Raw genomic sequence first — 18,226 nt, 5'->3', positions numbered from 1 at the left:
TCCAGCGCACTGCCCAGGGGGGGCCACTGGGAACGCTCAGTACAGAGACAAGGGCATTGAAGGACCAGCATCGACGAGTCCAAAGCCATTTATTCCCACGCGAATGAAGAGATTTTTATTAGCTTCCTAGGTTTACCCTGATCCTCCAGCAGGATTAAAAAGCGCTCAGCAGGCTGCAGGGTGAGGAACCGCCGGAGTCCTTCCGTGCAGGTAGCTGCGCTGTGTAGCTGGGCGGCGCACTCAGCCAGGCCCCTGCCTCCGGACGGGGAGCACGACTGACGTGCACGGCCTCGTTCTCGGAGGGCCGCCGTGCTCCCGCCAGCGCGCTCGGGTGAGGCTCCTGGCTGCTGCGGCTGCCTGCCGTGCCCTTCCCAGGGCCGGGAGCGCGCGTCCCTAGCGGGCTGCACTGCTACGGGGGGCCCCGCCGCGGGAGGCTGGAGGCAGCGGTGGCGCAGCAGGGCCCAGACGGACCGTGGTCCCCGATTCCGCAGAGGACATCGGGGCAGCTAGGGAGGAGAGGCCCGCGTGCAGCATCCCAGCCCCCAGCAGCCAAGCTGTGTCCGCCCTCGCTCCTCCGCGGCAGCAGGTGGCGTGTGCGTGAGGCAGCCGCTCACTCGCCGTCCCGGTTGGCTTTGATAAGCCCGTATTCCACGGCCTTCCCCAGGCAAGCCGCAGCAGCTCTCCTGACGGGGCTCTCCTTGCCCTTAGCCAGCACCGACAGGATCTCCAGCACCTCGCTCTCCATGAGCGTGCCGGCGACCTCTTTGGAGGCCTCCACCATGTTCAGTGCCACCACCACACCCCGGTGCTGCAGCTCCTGGTTGGGGCTCAGGAGCAAGGCCTGCAGGATCTCCAGCCAGTGTGTGGTCTGCGGGAAACAGGGCAGCATCACCACCGAGCGGCAGGCTCAGACCTGGCAGGAGCACTCCCACGTGCCCTGGGATGCCCCCCCACCGGCCGCCATGCAGGGCGTTCCAGGCCCACATCCCCTCCCCCGCCGAGAAGAGGCACTGACCACTTGGGGGATGCGGCTGCAGAGCGAGGGCCGCATGGAGGTGAGCATGGCCAGGCCCCCAGCAGCGGCCCGCCGCAGCAGCTCATCCTCCTCTCCGCTGTACAGCACCAGCAGCTTCAGCCGGTCATTGCCCTTGGCTTCGAAGAGGTCCTGTACCTGTGGCCAGAGGAGGGGAGGGGACTGAGTGAGCTGCGGCAAAGCCAGGCGGGGCACAGGTACCTCTGCGCACCTGCCCGTCAGGACCACCCGGACCCGCCCTCACCTCCTTGCTCATGGCCAGGTTACACATGCACTCCGTGGCTGCCCGGCGGATCATCTCGTGCTCCTCGAACATGTAGCCCTCAATCATGGGCACGGCCTTCTCCTTCAGGATCTTCTGCCTGCGGGGCCAGGGTGGAAAGGTCAGCAGCCTCAGAGCTCCTGCACCCACTTCCCCCACCCCCGCATCCCCATGCATTCGAGCCCCGGGTCAAGGACCTCGGGCAGTGTCCAAAGACCCTCCTGCACCAGGTATGAGCTGCGGTGGCTTCCAGCTTCTTCACCAGGCCTAGGAGGTAGCCTGGGACCGTGGAAAATGCTCTAAGGTAGGCGTTCGGAGACCGGGGAGCTGGCGACAGTGCTGCTAACATCTAATATTTAAGCGCTTACCCTGACCCAGAGCTTGGACTCTTTCTTAATCCTCACCACGGCCCTACGGTGAAGGTGCAGGTACGCTTACTATTACTATTTTGCAGAAGAAGAAACTGAGGCTGAGTGCAGACAGGGAGCCCAATGTCACCGTTCTCGGTAACAGCTGACGCATACCACTTGGCCACACTGCTGGGAGCGAGCCAGGTGCCACGTACTCGGTGATTCTGCGTGTATTTTCTCATTTAAAGCTCACTACCACTCCTGAGGTAGGTGCTACACCCATGCCATTCCACAGAGGGGAAACTGAGGCACAGAGCAGCACTTGTTTGCGGTTACACACTAGCAACCAGTGAAGTCAGGACGTGAACCCAGGCGGTCTGACTCGAGAGCGTGCACTGGCACTGCCCCGGGCCTTGCGCACTGGTGGACCGAGGTACAAGTCAAACCTCCTGGCCTGTCTCCCCAGCTACAGGGAAGCCCCTGTGAGGCTCAAGTCAGGCAGTGACCGAAAGGTGCTCTTCCAACTGTAAAGTGCTGCCCTGGGGACCTTACCGGAGCCTCTCACTGATCCCCGCCAGGTTTGTGAGAGCCATGAGTGCCTCGAAGTTCTGCAGGCCTGAGCAGTTGAGGTGCAGCAGGGAGACAAGGGGCCGGACCACCTCATAGATCTGTAATACAGCCACCTGTCAGGGCCACTCATCCAGCCCCCACCAACCCACCAACCCGAAGGTGAGAGGCCACCTCCAGACGGAAGGCGGCCCTCCCCACCCCGGGGCTTCCTGTCTGTCCCAAGGAGGAGCCACAGCCCGGGTCAGAGGCCATTAGGGCCCAGGGAGGGGTGGAGGAGAGGCCAGGGCTGGGGCAGCAGGACACGCACCCGCTCGCCAGGAAAAGTCATCTCCGGGTTGGAGGTGATGGTGAGCTTGGCAAGAGCCTGGGCTGCCTTCGTCTGCCCCACGTCGGTGCCTTCCAGGGCCAGCGGGAGCAGAGCCTGTGGGGATGAGCCGAGCCGTCAGGGTCTGAGATGTGCCCTGGAGGGTAAGGCCCAAACCACCAGCCCGGTCCTGACGGTGGCGCGCTCACCTCTCTCCTCCCTCAGGCCTGTCGACACTCCCGCCCAGACCCTCTTCCTCTCTCCCAGGCCTCTCCTCAAGCTGCCCAAACTCTTCCACAAACACTAAGGGCCAGCTGCGGCTTGGGCTGGGCCGCGGGCCACGCAGGCCAATGACACGGGAGAAAGGAGGAGAGTCCGGATCTCGATGGGCACCAACCCGCCCCCGGCAGCATGGCTCTCTCAGCAGGAACACGTTCCTGCGGGTCCCTCATACTGTGTTCCAGCCTCGTCTCTGCTGTGGCAGCCACTGCGTCATGCCTTATAGACCATCGGGAAGGAATCTGTAAGGCAGCTTACCTTGCCCCCGCCCTGAGCCACCACAGTGCCACGGTCCTCTACCTCGTCCACCAACGCCAGGAAGACCCTGCGGGGAGACGGTGCGGGTGGGCGGGGGGCTCTGGGCGGCAGGTACGCGGGCGGCCCCCCCGCGCCCCTGCTTCCGAGTCAGGCAAGGTCTGGCTCACCTGGAGAGCAGCTCCCGGCAAGCACTGGTCAGCACGGGGCTCTCGGTCTTCACCATGCACGTCATGGCCGACACCACGCCGGCCTCCAGCAGCTTCTTCACCCGAGCCCGCACGAAAGCCGGTTTGTCCTGGGAAGGAGGCAGCTTAGCAGAGGGGCCCCAGCTGACTGGACAGGGAGAGGGAGACCGTCCTCACAGCCCCAGTTGATGGGCGGGAACACAAAGGGAAAGAAACCCACTTAAACGGGCGGCTGCTGCGGAGACCCCCAAAGCCTCTCAGCGGCTCCCTCACCTTGGGGTGCTGCTCGGGCACATGCTGCTTGGCGTACTTGGCCAGCTCCACCATCTTGGGGTCAGGCTCCTCACAGTCGTAGCTGTTGGTGCAGTTCACCAGTGCCGAGGCCACCGCAAAGAGCACTGACCTCTCCTCGGACTGCGCGCAGGAGAGGGGCAGTCAGGTGGCCGTCCCCGGGCCTCCACTTCCGCCCTCAGCTACACCACCGGGGCAGCAGGATGAATGGGGGAAGCTCCCAGGCCCACCCTGGCCCCAGACTCTTGGGAGCTCACACACGCAACTTCCCTAACTCCCCCAGAAACACTGTCCTGCCCGACGCGGCCGGTGCAGCCCCGCAGGCCCAGGCTACGGAGTGGCCACGCAGGCTGCCAAAGCTCCCACCCTGGGGCCATGAGAGCCACTTCCCGAGATCTGCCAAGAAAACCTGGTCAATTCTAATCGCAGATACTGTTCCCAAATGACTAGAGAAACCCAAGGAGCTACCCTGCTGAGCTGGAACAGAGCCTTCAGGGCAGCCTCATCTTCCACAAACTCTTCCTTCACGTCGGCGTCGAAGGTGAGGTAGGCCAGGCCCTCCACTGCCCAGCGCCGTGTGCCTGCGTCGATCTGGTCATTGCACAGCCACCTGGGGATGTGCAGGGTAGTGGGCAACCATCAGAACTGGGGGACTTCCCCTCTACACACGAAGCAGTTCACGTGGCAGGATCCAGGAGGGTCTGCCTGGGGGACAGCAGGGTAGTGGGGAGGCCCCATCCTCCACCCAGACCCTCCTCTCGAGGCCTAGCTGACAGGTGGGGAGCCATGGCAACACCAAATAACTCACTTTCGACACTGCTTGGCCAGTTTGAGAGTGGAGCCTTCAGCAAACTGCTTCATGCTGAAGTCTGTCCCTCCAGCCGAGCCGAGCTTACAAAGGCCCTGGGGGAAGAGGCGAGAACCAGCCGTCGGTCTCTAGGGATAGAGGCAGAGCTGGGCTCCTCCACACCCGGCATGGGCTCTCTCCGCGACATTCTGCCGGGCCCTCTGGAGGCCACACACATCCCTACCAGGCTACTACCTAGAGCATTTGGCAGCAAATCAGCTCCTGGGGCGGTCAGGTGACACATCTGGTAGAGACTGACGTATTGTCCACTGTGCAGTCCCGGACCCCAACCCCCCAGATCTGCACTGGGATTTGCTCGGTTCCTTTCCATGTCATACAGAGCTCTTTACAGGTGAAGCTAACACGTGTGTGCGGAGAAGACCGGTGCCCCAGGCAAGGCAAGATCCTTCTGGGATGGAGACACCCAGCACTAAGTGCCCTAAGGAGGAGGACCAGCCTTCCCGAGGTGCAGCAGGCTCATGGAGGCCAACCAGAGCCCAAAGCTCCAGCATCTGGGGCCACCTGGAGGCTGAGCCTTTCCACACGGCCCCTCCACCCGGCCGGGCCAACTAGCCTGGCCCAGCAGTCCCCCTCCTCCATCGTCTCCTCCTGAAGCTTCTCCCACCGCCTCCAGGGGGCAGCATGTGCCGTCCTGCATTCTCGGGGGTCCTCTGTGGACAAGGCTCGTGTCCCTGACTTGACCACGAGCCCTGTGGTAGGAGGAGCCAGGGCTCATGCCTCTGGCCTCGACAAGGCCCTGCATAGCCCATATTTTCACCAGGCTGTGCTGGAGCCACACCCGGACACACCAGCCACCCAAAAAATGCCCCTGCCTGCCAGCGGGCCTGCCCAACCCAGGCCTGCCCGCTCACCACCAGCGCCCGGATGCGGATGCTGTCCTTCTCGCTGCGCTTGTACAGGTCCTTCAGCAGCGAGACGCCGTTGGCCGTGATGAATGAGGCCCGCTTGGCCTTCCCGGCCGCGTGGATCAGGGCCTCCACGGCCACCAGCTGCTCCTCCTCCTGCTCGGAGGCACACAGGGCCATCACGCTCTCCATGACGCCGCTCAGCTCCAGGGCCCGGTTGCCGGCTTCACATGGGCCCTGCAGGAGGCAGGACACCGTCTGGATGGCCCGCAGCTTCCCGGCCAGCCCTTGGCCCTCAAACCAGCTCCTGAGGGGCACAGGGTAACAGTGGTCACCCCAAGGCCGGCATAAAGGGACTCTCCTTCCCTCCCTTCCCGTCCGCCGGCCCGGCATCTGCACTACCTGGGCAGGAACAGCAAGGAAAGCTGCCCCTGGGACCTCGGGCACATGCCCCTGGGCACCGGCGGCCCATTTTCTCTCGCTAAGGTTTCGGGCCTCCCCTGATCGTACATCTGACCTAGGTTACTCTCGCGCACACCACCGTTTAGCTCCTTTCCTGCACTTCTGACGATCCAAAAGTGCTCTGCTTATTTCAGGATTTGTCCTCAGTCCCAGCTGGAAGCTCCTTACGGGCTGGACTGTCGTGCTGCACTGCGGTGTTGGAACGCACACCCCGAAGTGCTCAGTATGCACAGCGCGCGCTCGAGGACGTTCGCTGCGGCGTAGAATGGAGGAAGAACGTCCCCCGGGGAGGCCACTTTGGAAAAAGAAGTGTGGTCCCTGCGAGGCCTCCCCAAGGCTGCTCTCCTGGTTGAAACCCTTTCACTGTTGCCCCTCCCCAAGGAGCGCAACCCCGTCGGCGCCCCTGGCAACGGGCCGCGGGGCCGGCTCCCTTACTTGATGTAGTTCTCACACAGTCGGTGGAAATTCTCCCTCTCGGCATCACACTTCAGGTCATCAAAAAGCTTGCTGAGCAGCACGGAGGCACTCATGCGGCTGTTTGCGGTCACCGCGAGCTCCCCGGGAGGCTCCTGCACAGAGCCCCCCACCTCCAGAATCTTCTTCAGGCCTGAAAAGACACACTGCTATGGAGGCAGCAGAAAGCAGGCAAAGGGAGGAGGTTCCCTGGGAGGGGCACGGACAGGCAGGGCCTCCCAGAGACGAGGGTACACAGCGTGGACAGCCGCGTGCAGGGCAGGCTCGGAGAGCCCTGGGGGCTGATCCACCGCCTCCAGGGATAGTTGGGGTGTCAGGGAAGGCCCGTGGAGTGAGGACTGCATGCTGGCCCTGCCCACGGGTTCCTCATCTGTAAAACTAAAGGGGAAAGTACCATCCAGGCTTCCCAGCATTATGGGGACACCAAAAGATGAGCACCCGATAAACGTCCTCATGGAGGGACTTTGCCAAACTTTCCTTATCTATTTTTTAAGGGAAAAGAAAAGTGTCAATTGATTACTGTATATATATGTGTGCACATATGTACATATGTATTTTTTCTTAAAGATTTTATTTACTTGAGAAAGAGAAAGTGCGTGCAAGCACACGAGTGGGGGGGGAGGGGCAGAGTGAGAGGGAGAAGCAGACTCCCTGCTGAGCAGGGAACCTGACACAGACCTCAATCCCAGGACCCTGGGATCATGACCTGAGCCAAAGACAGATGCTTAAGCGACTGAGCCACCCAGGTGCCCTAATACTTCTTTTTTTTTTTAAGTACTCTCTCTGCCCAATGCAGGGCTTGAACTCATGACCCCAAGGATCAAGAGTCGCATGTTCCAGGGGTACCTGGGTGGCTGTCGGTTAAGTGGATGACTCTTGATTTTGGCTCAGGTCTTGATCTCAGGGTCGGGATATCGAGCCTTGCGTCTGGCTTTGTGCTCAGCGGGGAGTCTGCTTGAGATTCTCTTCCTCTCCCTCTGCCCCTCCCCGCCCCATCACAGGCACGCTCTCTCAAATAATAAATAAATCTTTAAAAAAAAAAAAAAAGGAATTGCATGTTCCCACTGACTGAACCAGCCAGGCGTCCCAAGAAGTGTGAATTTAAATAGTAAACTTTTCTCTGAGTACAGAAGTAATGCTAATGCACACTCACTAGGGAACACCTCAGATACAGAAAGCCGATCCAGCCTCCCTGCTGATGCGCTGGCAGGCCTGCTCGAAGCGCACGCATGTGCACACGGGCACGGCTGAAGGGTCTCGCTCTGGGCCCCTGAGGCCACAGTGCAGGCCACAGGGTGCACTTCGGTGCAGACCCACGGCCGGGTACAGTCACCCAAGCAAGATGTAACAGATACGCTCAGTCTCCTTCCCCCTCTTCAAAACTGGTCACCTACCTTGGTCAATGACCCAGAGGGTGAGGCTGTTGTTGGGGTCCTTCAGAGACTTCCGGGGCACTGCTTTAATCAGGAGGGTCAGAGCATTGTCCCGGCCTTGGCCGGAGACCCCCACCTCAGTCAGTAGCTCCAAGAGGTTACTGATGAGGACCTTTAGCTCCCGGGCAGGATCTGGCAATGAGAAGGCATCAGTGAGCCCCACAGTGGTGCAGCCCTGCCTGACCCCTCACCTTCCCAATAGGCCAGGGAGACACAGGAAGGGGAGACCAGCATCCTGGGCTCTGGGCTGGGCTCCAGCCTTCCCCGTAGATACCCTCATTGCTTCGAATCTGGAGTAAAATACTGTCACTGAGCCAGATTCCTGAACAACCTGCGGTGGCAAGTGTGGTCCCCCAAGAGCTGGCGTGGCCGGCTCAGCCCCTTCCCCTCCATGATCGCAACACCCAAAGGACCACAGACCTGCTTCTACTCACCCACAATGATGGCACCTTCTTTGCCTCTGAAGCCTTTCTTGACGCCTTCCTTGAGGGCATCAAATATAACCTGCAGCAGGTGGCAGGCAGCCAGGGACACGGCTTGGTTTTCCACGCCCAGGATGGAGACCACACGCCGAGTTCCCAGCACACTCAGGGTTGCCACCGTCTGGGTGGGAGAGAGGGGACAGAGCCTCCAGCTGGTGCAGGGCAGCCACAGGGATCCCTAACTGGGTCGTGAGTATGGCCAGAAGGGGAAAAAACATCTGGGTGGAAGGCCAAGTGGAATCAGAGTGGGCCTGACTATGTGACCCGGGGTAACACCAGGATTGTTTTGTGGGAACGGCTTCCTAAAGGAAACATTCCAGAGGAATCCACCACTACCTCTCCTCAGGTCGTCAGAGACAAGGAACACTGTGACCCCGGGAACAGCTGCTTTGGTTCGTGTTTCCCCAGAACCCCAGAAGCCTGGACAAGCTCCGTAACTCCCAAGTCCAAGGACACCTGGTTCCTTTCCAATGGTGACCCTGAGGTTCTGTCTGCAGCCTGAGGATGTGGACATGCATGGAACAGACGACAAGGCCTCTCCAGCCCATTTCTAAGCTGGATATCCCAGAGGGTCACCTGGGATGGGCAGGAAGGCTGAAGGAGGTAGACGGAATTCCCATGGCTTTACTTAGTCCTGGGAGACCCAGAAATATAGCCTGAGTCTCGCCTAAAGAGCTTCCACGGAATATCCCATAGCTCCATCTCTGATCTCAGAATTATGGGCACCTCTCAAAGGAACCAAGGGTTGAGTTCCTGTCCCCTGGTCCAGCCAGCTCAGGCAACAGCTAGGGCCTGGACTTCACCAGGGCAGGACTGTTCTTGCACAAGTGTCTGTGCTGGACATGTCCCATCTACGCTGACAACCAGTTCAGGGTCAAGCCCCTCCTATCTGGTCCCTGTCTCAACGGTACAGATGCTGTGGGTGACATCACTGACCACGTCACTGGCTGGAGGACACCCCTGCAGGGGAAATGTCAGTTTGATGGTTAGGGAAGGACGGGGCCCCTTTCCTTGCAGCAGCTTGCTTTTACCGTACAATGAATGAGTCCAAACAAGGCGTCTCTGAGCCGGCTCCAGGAAAGCCTAGCTCAAGCCTACTTAAAGTACGGGCTCAGGGTGCCATTGGGCTGCTTCCGCTTTTTACAGGCCCCAGTTCATCCCAGATCATGATGGCTTTTTTGGAGCCATTTTAAGTTTTCCTCTCATTACAGGTCTCCTTGTACTCTGCCTTCCGTTCTTCCGGGAACAGTGAGGGGTGGAAGGGTGGGTGGGTGCGTGGAGGAACAGAGGGCCTGACTGAGGCAGGAACTGGCCCTCGGGCCCCACCTACCCGTGACTGGTGCTCGGAGCAGATGCCGACCAGCGTGCGCAGAGCCGCCAGCATGAGGTCGGCCTCGCCCGTGTCCAGCAGGCGCTGCAGGAGCTGAACCCCGTTGCTCCGGAAGATCTTCTCAGCCCCAGCATCCTCCCGGGCCAGCACCACCAGGTTCTGGGAAGCCTAGGTCAAAGAAGCGCACCATCATGTGGACAGTACCCACGGCAGAGGCCAGGGCGAGCCGCGAGCCTGAGCGCTGGACCGCGCAGCTTCCATTTAGCAGCTGAGTGACCTCGTCATAAATGTAACCTCTCTGAACTTCAGTTTCCTCCAGTAAGTAAGTAGAAGGACACACGCAGGCCTCAGGCCCTACGTTCTCGCTGGGAGCCCGGCTGCGTGGCCCGAGGAGCACCATGCACCACAGCAGGCCAGGCTCACAGCGAGGGCACCACCGGGGGGGCGGGAGGGGGGGCTGGAGTGGGAGTTCTGCCCCCACTCGCTCAGTCCAGACCTATACCTTTTGCTTCTTCTCGGTGCCCTTCTCTTGTGGGTCCAAGAGTATCTGAAACATCTGTTCCACTTTGGCATCCGTCGAGGACATGTATCGCACCTACGACAAGCCAACGAGGCACGGAGGAGGTCACTCTTTCCGCCAGAGACCGCGCACTCCCTGTGTGCTCCCTTCTGCTCCTCCCAGGGCCTGGCTCCTGTCCCTAGGAGGCACAGCCAGGACACCTGGGCTTCGGGCTCGCACCATGCCACCTGGGCACGAAGAGACTCTCCTGGCCGCTTCACCCAAACGTCCCGCGCCTGTTTTCCCTTCTGAGCTACTTCCCGCTCAGGCGGCAGGGGCGGCGCCAGGGCTGAAGGGAAGGCAGCCTGTGAGCCGCGGGGCCACCCCCGCCCGGAGGTGCCCTCCATGTTGTGGCAGTGTGGGTGCTCTGCCCGTGACACTCAACCCAGCATTAACACCTGCAGCAAGGGAGTCAGCGGGCCACGAGGTAGCTGCAAACGCTCCCTGGGACTCCCGAATTCTCTTTCTGACACTTTTAAAAATCATCTGATGGAGCAAGATCATCACAGGCCCTCTCCCGCCCCACGGCCCAGGGCATGGATGGTGGCACGTACCTAGCATGTGTGCCACTCCCCGCTTCCCCCTTTGCATCCATGGCGGACATGACCAATCAGTCATGCATGGAACGTTCTGCCAGGCCCACCAACCTGCTTCCTCATCCATCTCAACACAGGGCTCAGGCAGCTCCTGCTGACCGAACAGAGCTGGCATGGAGGAAGAAACGACCTGCTTTCCCAAGTCTCAACCTTTCAGTAAGGTGTTTGCCAGCGTATTACGTGCTCTCACTGTGACAGCATTGTAACATCACATGATCTGCTTAATTCAAGCTTGCTTGTGGTTCACGATGGGCTTTAGGTCCTTTTCTCCTAAAGTAACGTTTAACATATGTACTATACCAAGAATGTCTCTTTCTGTATCATGAAGTTAATGGATGAAGCAAAATCTCTTTGAAAAACTCTATCAATCCCACTCCTTTCCCCAAGGGTCATGCTGTTATCATTTTGACGCATATCTCTGAAAATATTTTTCTTCAGATTTATACACCCCAGTGGGCCCACAGAAGAAACACAGTACTTTTGAGGGTGTACGTGGGGTACTGTTTCAACATAAATGGTATCATACTATGTGTGTTACAGCATACTTGGCTTTTTTTCATTTAAGAAGTATTCTCTTTCTGGGGTGCCTGGGTGGCTCAGTTGGTTAAGCGTCTGCCTTCAGCTCAGGTCATGATCCCAGGGTCCTGGGATCGAGCCCCGCATCGAGCTCCCTGCTCTGCGGAGAGCTGGCTTCTCCCTCTCCCTCTGCCTGCCACTCTGCCTACTTGTGCTCTATCTCTCTGTCAAATAAATAAATACAATCTTTAAAAACAAACAAAAAAAATAAGTATTTTCTTTCCACATCTATACACGTAAATCTACCTATTCTTGGCAACTATGATATAGGAGTCCACAGTAAGGGCAGTACCCCACTTATTTAGCCATTCCCCTATTGCTGGGCAGTTAGCCAAGCTCCAATTTTTCATTAGAACAAACAACGCTGAAATAAACACACACGCCTGCTCGTGTACATGGGCAAGGCTTCTCCAGGGAAGACAGCAGGTAAACATACTGGATCATAGGGTACGCTCATTTAAAATTTTAAGAGCTATGTTCAGGCACTCCCCGAAGGAGCTGTGCCAATATATACCAACTCCGGCAGTCATGAGCAAGCCCACCACTTAAGCGTCTGCCTCCCTTCTACCAAAATGTATATACTTTAAAAGTTTGCCAAACAGACCACCGAAAAGACAGCACCTTGCTGTTATTTCCATTTGCTTCTCCCTAACCACTAGCAAGGCTGAGCATCATTCCATAAGCTTGTTTGCCGTCAGCATCTCCTGTGTTTACATCCTTTGCCCAGATCCATTTACCAGTCTCCCTCTACCACCTGTCAATGCCTCTCTCTCTCTGCCTCTCTCTCAGTCATTCATGTACCTTCTCCTGAATCTGGCCCCCGATGTTCCTCAGGGCCTCCTGGAAAACTTTGTTCTTGGGCTCCAGGCTCACACATCTCTGCAGGTCGAGGACAGCCTGGTCAAGGCGGCCCAACTTCTCTAGGGCTTGGCTGCGCCGGTAAAGTGCTTTGACATCTCCTCCGTCCTTTTCAATGGCTGAGCACAAACGGGAGCTCTGTCAGCACCCATGAGGCCACTGTCTCCAGGCAAGAGCAGTAGGGAAAGGTCTTGAGGGCCCGAGGAAGGTGGGGGGACAGATGTGGGGCTCAGTATTCCAGCCTCAGAAAGGTGAGGGTAGCTGCAGAGAAGGAAATGCCCGAGGAAGTGGGAAAGAAAGAAGGCAGAGGTGTTTCTGGGGCCAAAGGGAAAGGAAAATGTGAAGGTGCAGTGGGCCCAGAGTCCTTGCCCACCATTAGAAGCCCCACAGCTCTGCACCCCAGCCCACAGTCCCCTACCTTTGGATGCCTCAGTTTCTGCTTTGTCGTAATCTTCCTGTTAAGAAAAGGAACAGGAGCTTGAGAGGCTGGTCGTCTCCCTTTCAGGGCACTAGCTGGGCAGCAGGGCTGTGCTCTAGAGCCACTAGATGCCCCACCACCCCGAGGCCCAAAAGACATCAGACAAGTAAGCGCAGGTGGCCTGGGAAGGTGAATGCCCAGTCGGAACCCAAACAACAGCGAGCTGGGCAAACCGGGCCCAGGGAGGGCAGAAGAAGAGCAGCAGGCTCCCTCACCAGCTTGAGGTGGCAGGCGGCCCGATTTCGGTGCAGAATGGCCTGGTCCTGGGGCGTAGCACCCAGACCCAGGGCCTGAGTGTAGGCCGTCAGGGCGCCCTCGTAGTCCCCGCATTTGAACAGCTCGTTGCCCTCCTTCCGCAGCTGCTCCGCCGCGCTGGCCTGTGGAGGGAATGGGTGGAAACGTCGGGGGTGGGCTCAGGCCAGGGCCGGGGGAGGTGGGAGAAAGGAGACCGGGGGTCAGGGGCAAGTCCCGTGGAGGGCCAAGACTGGGGGAGAAGGATGCCGGGGAATGGTCAGAGCAGGTGGGAAGTGGTGATGGAGCGGGAGGATGGGTACGCACCCCGGGGGCGACCGGCGGGGGCTTGGGGGTGCTTGGACCACTCACAGTCATCGCGGAGCAGGAGTCCAGGGCGCGCGCAGGCGCAGTCTCTGGGGCGGAGTGGGACCAGGCTCAGGAATCTGGCGTCTGCTGCCCCGCCCCGGTCTTGCGTTAGAGGCGGAGGCAGGGGAGGGGCGGGGCCAAGGCGAGAGCGCGCCGGTGGGCGGGGCTCTGGTGGGCGGGGCTCGGGTCCGCGGTGCAGACAGGCCGTGGGCGCGCCTAGTCTGTTCCCACCGGGACCTGCAGGGGGCGCGCGGCGGAGGACCCAGAGGGAGGCCGGCGGGGGCCCCGGCGCCGGCCAGCGCCCCGACCGCGGCAGAAGTGTACGAGGTCGGCGGTCATCAGGGCCACGAGCAGCAGGGTATAGAGGCCCAGGGCTAGGAGCGGGCCCCGGCCCCTGTAGGAGAGGGGAGAGTATTAGGGTGCTGGCCCCAGCCGCGCGCCTCCTGCTGCAGCCTGTCGGTTACAGAGCCCCTGAGGGTCCGGAGAAAGCTCGGGACACCCCTCTCCCCGGATAAATGTAGAATTCGTAAATAGAAATTCAGGGGGCTCACAGGTGCCGTGAAGCCATCCATGGACAGATTCAGTTTTGAAAACCCCGACTATAATGGCTGTAATCCACTACAAGACACCCGTCCCACCTCACCCCAGTCCCGCATTGCATGCAATGGCTCCCTGTTACCCGCTTACACAGCCCCCTGAGCTTCCTTTCGCATAACCGTCATTATGTATTCACGCGATTTTCTGTTTGAAGTCGGCCCCTCCCCTCGTCTGTATGTTACAAGCCTCCCGCCCCAGAATTTAAAAACAGAACTCCGGATGCTGGAACCCCTTGCCAGTGTCCCAGTGGCTCTGGGGCTTGGAGTTCTCACCTGAGGATGGGTGGGGGCGGAAGGGCGGACAGGTTGACCTGGTACAAGGCCTCAAATTCAGCCCGGGTGCAGCAGGAGCCCCCTGCAGCCTGCAGGTGGCAGCAGTAGGCTTCCTCCGGGGTATCAGAGAGCCGAGGACAGAAAAAACCGGGGTAGTAGCGGCCATCAGCGTCCCAGGTGGTCTGGCACAAGTCGGGGTGGTGGGCCAATGCTGAAGGGAGGAGCAAAGGGGCTGGAGACAGGCAAGAATGGCCTGCCCACACCCAACTCCAACCCTTCTGGAGAGTGAAAATGATCAGCCATTATTAAAAGGGCAGGCTCCCTTCCCCGCCCCCACCGGCTGCCCAAAGCAGCTCATACCCTGCAGTGATTGCAGGGGCCTGGAGAGGGGTGCGCGCAGAGGAGGTGTACCTGAGAGAGAGAGAGGTCGGCTGAGCAAGCGGCACCCAGCTGAAGAGCAGCAGCGGCCCCACGGTCAGGCCAGTCAGCAAAAGGCCCAGCCTCCTCTGAAAGCCCATGAGAGGTCACCTCCACCTCAGCGCTGGTCTTAGGAACCCCAACATCTCTCTTTCTAAGCCATGGCTGCAGACAGGAGGGAAATAATCAAAACCGCACGGCCTCTGGGCGCCAGTAACACAAACCTGAAGCTTCTATCACAGACCTCTGGAGAGAGATGAAAGTGACCAAGTTTCTATCTTCTGTTGGAAAACGTGGGGACTGTGTCTCCCAGCTGCCTAAGGTTTTCTGAGCTGAAGGGGAAAAAGTTCAGCAGACAAGAGGGCAGAAAGGCATGAGAGAGAAGTTGAGGCATTAGGCTGAAGAACAGACAAGCATTTAGAGCCAGGTATATTTCTCTCTACCCACTCTCAATTTCCAGGCTGCTGTGTAAGCCCTGGGAATTCTGGTCGTTCCATTCCAGGCCCCAGGGACCTCAGTTACAGCGTTTGGAGCTTCCCTCCCTAACTTCTGAATCATGGCAACCACTAAGACTAGCTGAAAAACAAGGGCAAGTCCTTCCATTAACTTTTCCCTTGAGCCCTTGTCTGCCCCAGCTACCAGCCAAAACATAAAAGCTATCAGTCTGATTGGAGTACTATACTTTGCAAACCAGTTCACAGGAAAAGCTCTTCCAGGGTCTCCAGGTCTCTCTTACCCCTTAAATCTCATAGATGCCATCTGCCGAGACAGGGAATTTCTCTAGAAGGCCCAAGGCCACCAGCCAGTAGTGTTGTTATTCTAGTCTATGGAGACCTTACAGTGCCATGCTCCCAGAACAGCATGACAACAGTTATCATCTGAGGGGCCCACAGCAGGTGTCTGGGGACTGAAGCAGGAACACTTATGGTACAAGAAAGAAATGCAGCACCTGAGAACAAAGAAGACAGTTCTTGCAGAAACATCACTGCCGCCTGGGAGTCTAAACCTGAAGCAATTAGGCAGGCTTCTAGTGTAAGCTCCAATTTCCAGAAGGTCAGGCCGTAGGGTCTTCTGGGCCCAAAGGTGAGGCCCCCATGCCCATTCCAACCAGTCCCTCCCTGCAGGGAAAACCATTTTTAGAACACTTTGAGAATTTTCAGAGCATTGACATTGAAGATTGTCTTTTCATGGGAGGAGAGGATCCTCCTGGAAGAGGTTGTCTTTGACCCCGGGAGGCTAGGTGAATTGCCCTTCCTCCAAAGTACCACGGTCCCCTGTGTCTTCCTGCCCTGAATCCAGCGCACTGTGAGAACACTGTCTTCCTCCTTCCCCGAGATTGTGGGTTCCCAGGGAGGCAGGTCCTTCTTGCACCCCCAGCAGAGCGTGTGAACCAGGGGCTGCGATGCTGAGGGCAGCTCCCCACACCAGTTGCTGTCTCCGCCAGGACGTCAGCTCCAGAGAAACCTGCGTGCGTCAGACTCCCCAGTCACCGGCCTCCGCGGAGCCAGGGGGCGCTACGGACGCCCCATCTGTGCTCCAGGGGCTCCCGGGACGTCAGGCGGCCGCCCCACCCGCGCAATGGGCTCCGAGGCCGCGCAGCTGGTGGAGGCTGCGGACTTCGCGGCTCGCAAGCACCGACTGCAGCGGCGAAAGGACCCCGAAGGGACCCCCTACATCAACCACCCTATCGGTGGGCGGAGCGACCGCAGCGGTGTCTAGCGGGTGGGGACCGGGAAGGGGACGCGGGCGGAGGGCCGACGCCTCATCGAGCACCTACTCTGTACCAGGCTTTGTGCCGGGCACTTTCCGTGTGTAAGTCTCACAACAACCCGGGGCGGTAGGCGTGACTGTTCCTCTGCACAGTTGACACCCAAAGAGAGTAAAGGCCATGTGGCTAGTGAGAGGCCACATCTGGCTCTGCAAAAGCCGCAGCACGCAGCCTGGGACTCCCTCAGGTCTGACTTCCTGCTTTGCCCCGTCAGGTGTGGCTCGGATCCTGACCCATGAGGCGGGCATCACTGACATTGTGGTGTTACAGGTAACTCCCCTCGTTCTCCCCTAGGAGGCTAGGGTGGGGATCAGGGACCGCATTCGGCCCTGGGCACCCCTTGCCTGGAGTCACAGGGCTAAGGGGAAGCCTGTCCCCAGGCAGCCCTGCTCCATGACACAGTGGAGGACACAGACACTACCTTGGATGAGGTGGAGCTGCACTTTGGCGCTCAGGTGCGGCGTCTGGTGGAGGAAGTAACAGATGACAAGACTCTGCCCAAGCTGGAGAGAAAGCGGCTGCAGGTGGAGCGGGCACCCCACAGCAGCCCTGGGGCCAAACTGGTGAAGCTGGCAGACAAGCTGTACAATCTGAGGGACCTGAATCGCTGCACCCCAGAGGGTACGCGCCCCCCACACCTGCTCTGAGGGAAAGGGGCGGGATGTCCTCCTTCTGGGGGCACAGGTTGGTCAGTTCCAGTGGAAAAAAAAAGAGCGTGGGCCTTCTTGTTGATTCCCCCAGCTAATCCTACTAGACCACTCTGATCTTTCACACGGTAGAAGTGCAGTAACTGGGCCAAGGGGACGTTCTCAGGACAAATCCCATCGGGAACATCTCGTGGCCCTGCACCACGCCCTCCAGGAAGTGGGCAGAAGTGGGCAAAGTACAATGCTGTCCTGGATGCCATGTGAGCAGTTTTCTGTCCATTCTCATGCAGGATGGTCTGAACATAGAGTCCAGGAATACTTCGAGTGGGCAGCGCAAGTGGTGAAGGGGCTCCAGGGAACAAACCGACAGCTGGAAGAGGCTCTAAAGCAGCTGTTTAAGGAGCGGGGGCTGACACTCTGAGCCCTGCTTGGAGCCATCAGGGGCCCAGACTCCAGCCTTGGCCAGGCCAGAAAGGATTCCTATTCCAGCCTTTCCTTGCCTCTCCATCTCCCTCCCTGACTGGTTCAGCCCAGATACGAGAGGCCAAAAAATACTTGTCTCTTCTCACTCTGAATGTGTCCTGCCGACTAAGCTGAGCCCTGGATTGTGGAAATCAGAGGCAGCCCGTCCAATCCTAATGCACTTACTGCCCTTTCTCCAGGCCTTGGGTCTGTTTGCTATTCTGTATGAGTGAACCGTGGCCCCTCGGGGACTCGGGCATTCTGGAAACACTAGTTCATAAGTCATTATGGAAAAATAAAGCATTTTGGGTAAAGCTTTAAGTTCTTGCTGCTCCTTCCTCAGCCTGCCAAGTGGGGAGCAGGTAGGCGGGATACCTGCCCTTCGGCAGGGCAGGGTACCGACTGCGTGCCCCCAGGGACAGGTCGCTCACGTTGAGGGCCTCGGACCCACCCCCCCGGCCCCCGCCCCGAGCCTGGCTTCCTTATCAGTGAAATAGGCTGTGTGATTACTAGGGTGAGACTAGGTCCCGTCTCAGACGGAGCCTGACACATAGGTGTTCAAGAAATGGTAGTCTTCCTCTTTAAGAAAGTTGGACGGGATGACAGATGTTTTGGAAAGGAATGCCACCTGCATGCCAGCAGCAACAGGACGGGGCCGGTGGGGGTACTGCGCGTCCCTCACCCCAGACCGCCCCGAAAACTCGTCGCCGTCTGCAGGCCGTCCCAGACCTCAGCCCTATCACGCCGCCGGGTCCTTTGGTTGCTAAGTGACAAGAACTTCCGGGCGCCTTCGGAAGTGGCCGCGGGGCGGCCCCGCCCCCGGAGGCCTGTGTGGGCGGGGTCTGGGAGGAGCGGCCGGCCGCTAGGTGGCGTCCGTGCGCAGGGGTCTGCAGGTGACGGGTTTCTGGTCGCCGCCGAGCCGCTGAGGCTTATTGGCGAGGAAATTAAGTCAAAGACCATTTCGTGCTAG

General features: G+C 59.1%; 2 protein-coding genes across 3 annotated transcripts; one reads left to right on the top strand and one right to left on the bottom strand.

Annotated features, from left to right (window-relative positions):
- Nucleotides 1-69: 69 nt before the first annotated feature.
- On the bottom strand, nt 70-13,225 carry UNC45A (unc-45 myosin chaperone A). Of its 2 annotated transcripts, none has more exons than XM_032392030.1 (20): nt 13,052-13,225; nt 12,709-12,870; nt 12,434-12,470; nt 11,959-12,134; nt 9,929-10,021; nt 9,427-9,594; nt 8,049-8,217; nt 7,576-7,746; nt 6,143-6,314; nt 5,252-5,552; nt 4,341-4,435; nt 4,001-4,142; nt 3,515-3,655; nt 3,224-3,351; nt 3,057-3,123; nt 2,523-2,636; nt 2,198-2,313; nt 1,278-1,395; nt 1,016-1,171; nt 70-868 (listed from the first exon to the last, which is right to left on the bottom strand). In XM_032392030.1, exons 1-20 carry the CDS (start codon nt 13,100-13,102, stop codon nt 611-613), a joined length of 2,835 nt encoding a protein of 944 aa, XP_032247921.1. In that variant the 5' UTR covers nt 13,103-13,225; the 3' UTR covers nt 70-610. The 2 variants fall into 2 exon arrangements, with proteins under 2 accessions (XP_032247921.1, XP_032247922.1); XM_032392031.1 differs by having other exon boundaries at nt 71-868; nt 13,097-13,224.
- A 2,706-nt stretch (nt 13,226-15,931) lies between these two features.
- On the top strand, nt 15,932-17,560 carry HDDC3 (HD domain containing 3). Its single transcript, XM_032391954.1, has 4 exons — nt 15,932-16,069; nt 16,362-16,417; nt 16,528-16,768; nt 17,085-17,560. The coding sequence occupies exons 1-4, from the start codon at nt 15,958-15,960 to the stop codon at nt 17,213-17,215; spliced, it is 540 nt and encodes a 179-aa protein (XP_032247845.1). The 5' UTR covers nt 15,932-15,957; the 3' UTR covers nt 17,216-17,560.
- Nucleotides 17,561-18,226: the final 666 nt, after the last annotated feature.

Source organism: Phoca vitulina, unplaced genomic scaffold, assembly GCF_004348235.1.
Source record: "Phoca vitulina isolate PV1807 unplaced genomic scaffold, GSC_HSeal_1.0 scaffold65, whole genome shotgun sequence".
Classification (NCBI taxonomy): domain Eukaryota; kingdom Metazoa; phylum Chordata; class Mammalia; order Carnivora; family Phocidae; genus Phoca; species Phoca vitulina.
Note: the sequence above shows the minus strand (reverse complement) of the source record. Positions and strands in the feature narration are given on the sequence as shown.

Bases quoted from the DNA above. Each gene is read 5' to 3' on its own strand.
- UNC45A (XM_032392030.1), bottom strand. From the start codon at position 13,102: ATGACTGTGAGTGGTCCAAGCACCCCCAAGCCCCCGCCGGTCGCCCCC. The intron at 9,595-9,928 runs GTATAGGTCTGG...TCTTTGACCTAG, and splicing joins GCACCGAGAAGAAGCAAAAG to GCTTCCCAGAACCTGGTGGT. The intron at 4,143-4,340 runs GTGAGTTATTTG...GCACATCCCCAG, and splicing joins CTGGCCAAGCAGTGTCGAAA to GTGGCTGTGCAATGACCAGA.
- HDDC3 (XM_032391954.1), top strand. From the start codon at position 15,958: ATGGGCTCCGAGGCCGCGCAGCTGGTGGAGGCTGCGGACTTCGCGGCT. The intron at 16,070-16,361 runs GTGGGCGGAGCG...TTGCCCCGTCAG, and splicing joins CTACATCAACCACCCTATCG to GTGTGGCTCGGATCCTGACC. The intron at 16,418-16,527 runs GTAACTCCCCTC...GCCTGTCCCCAG, and splicing joins CTGACATTGTGGTGTTACAG to GCAGCCCTGCTCCATGACAC.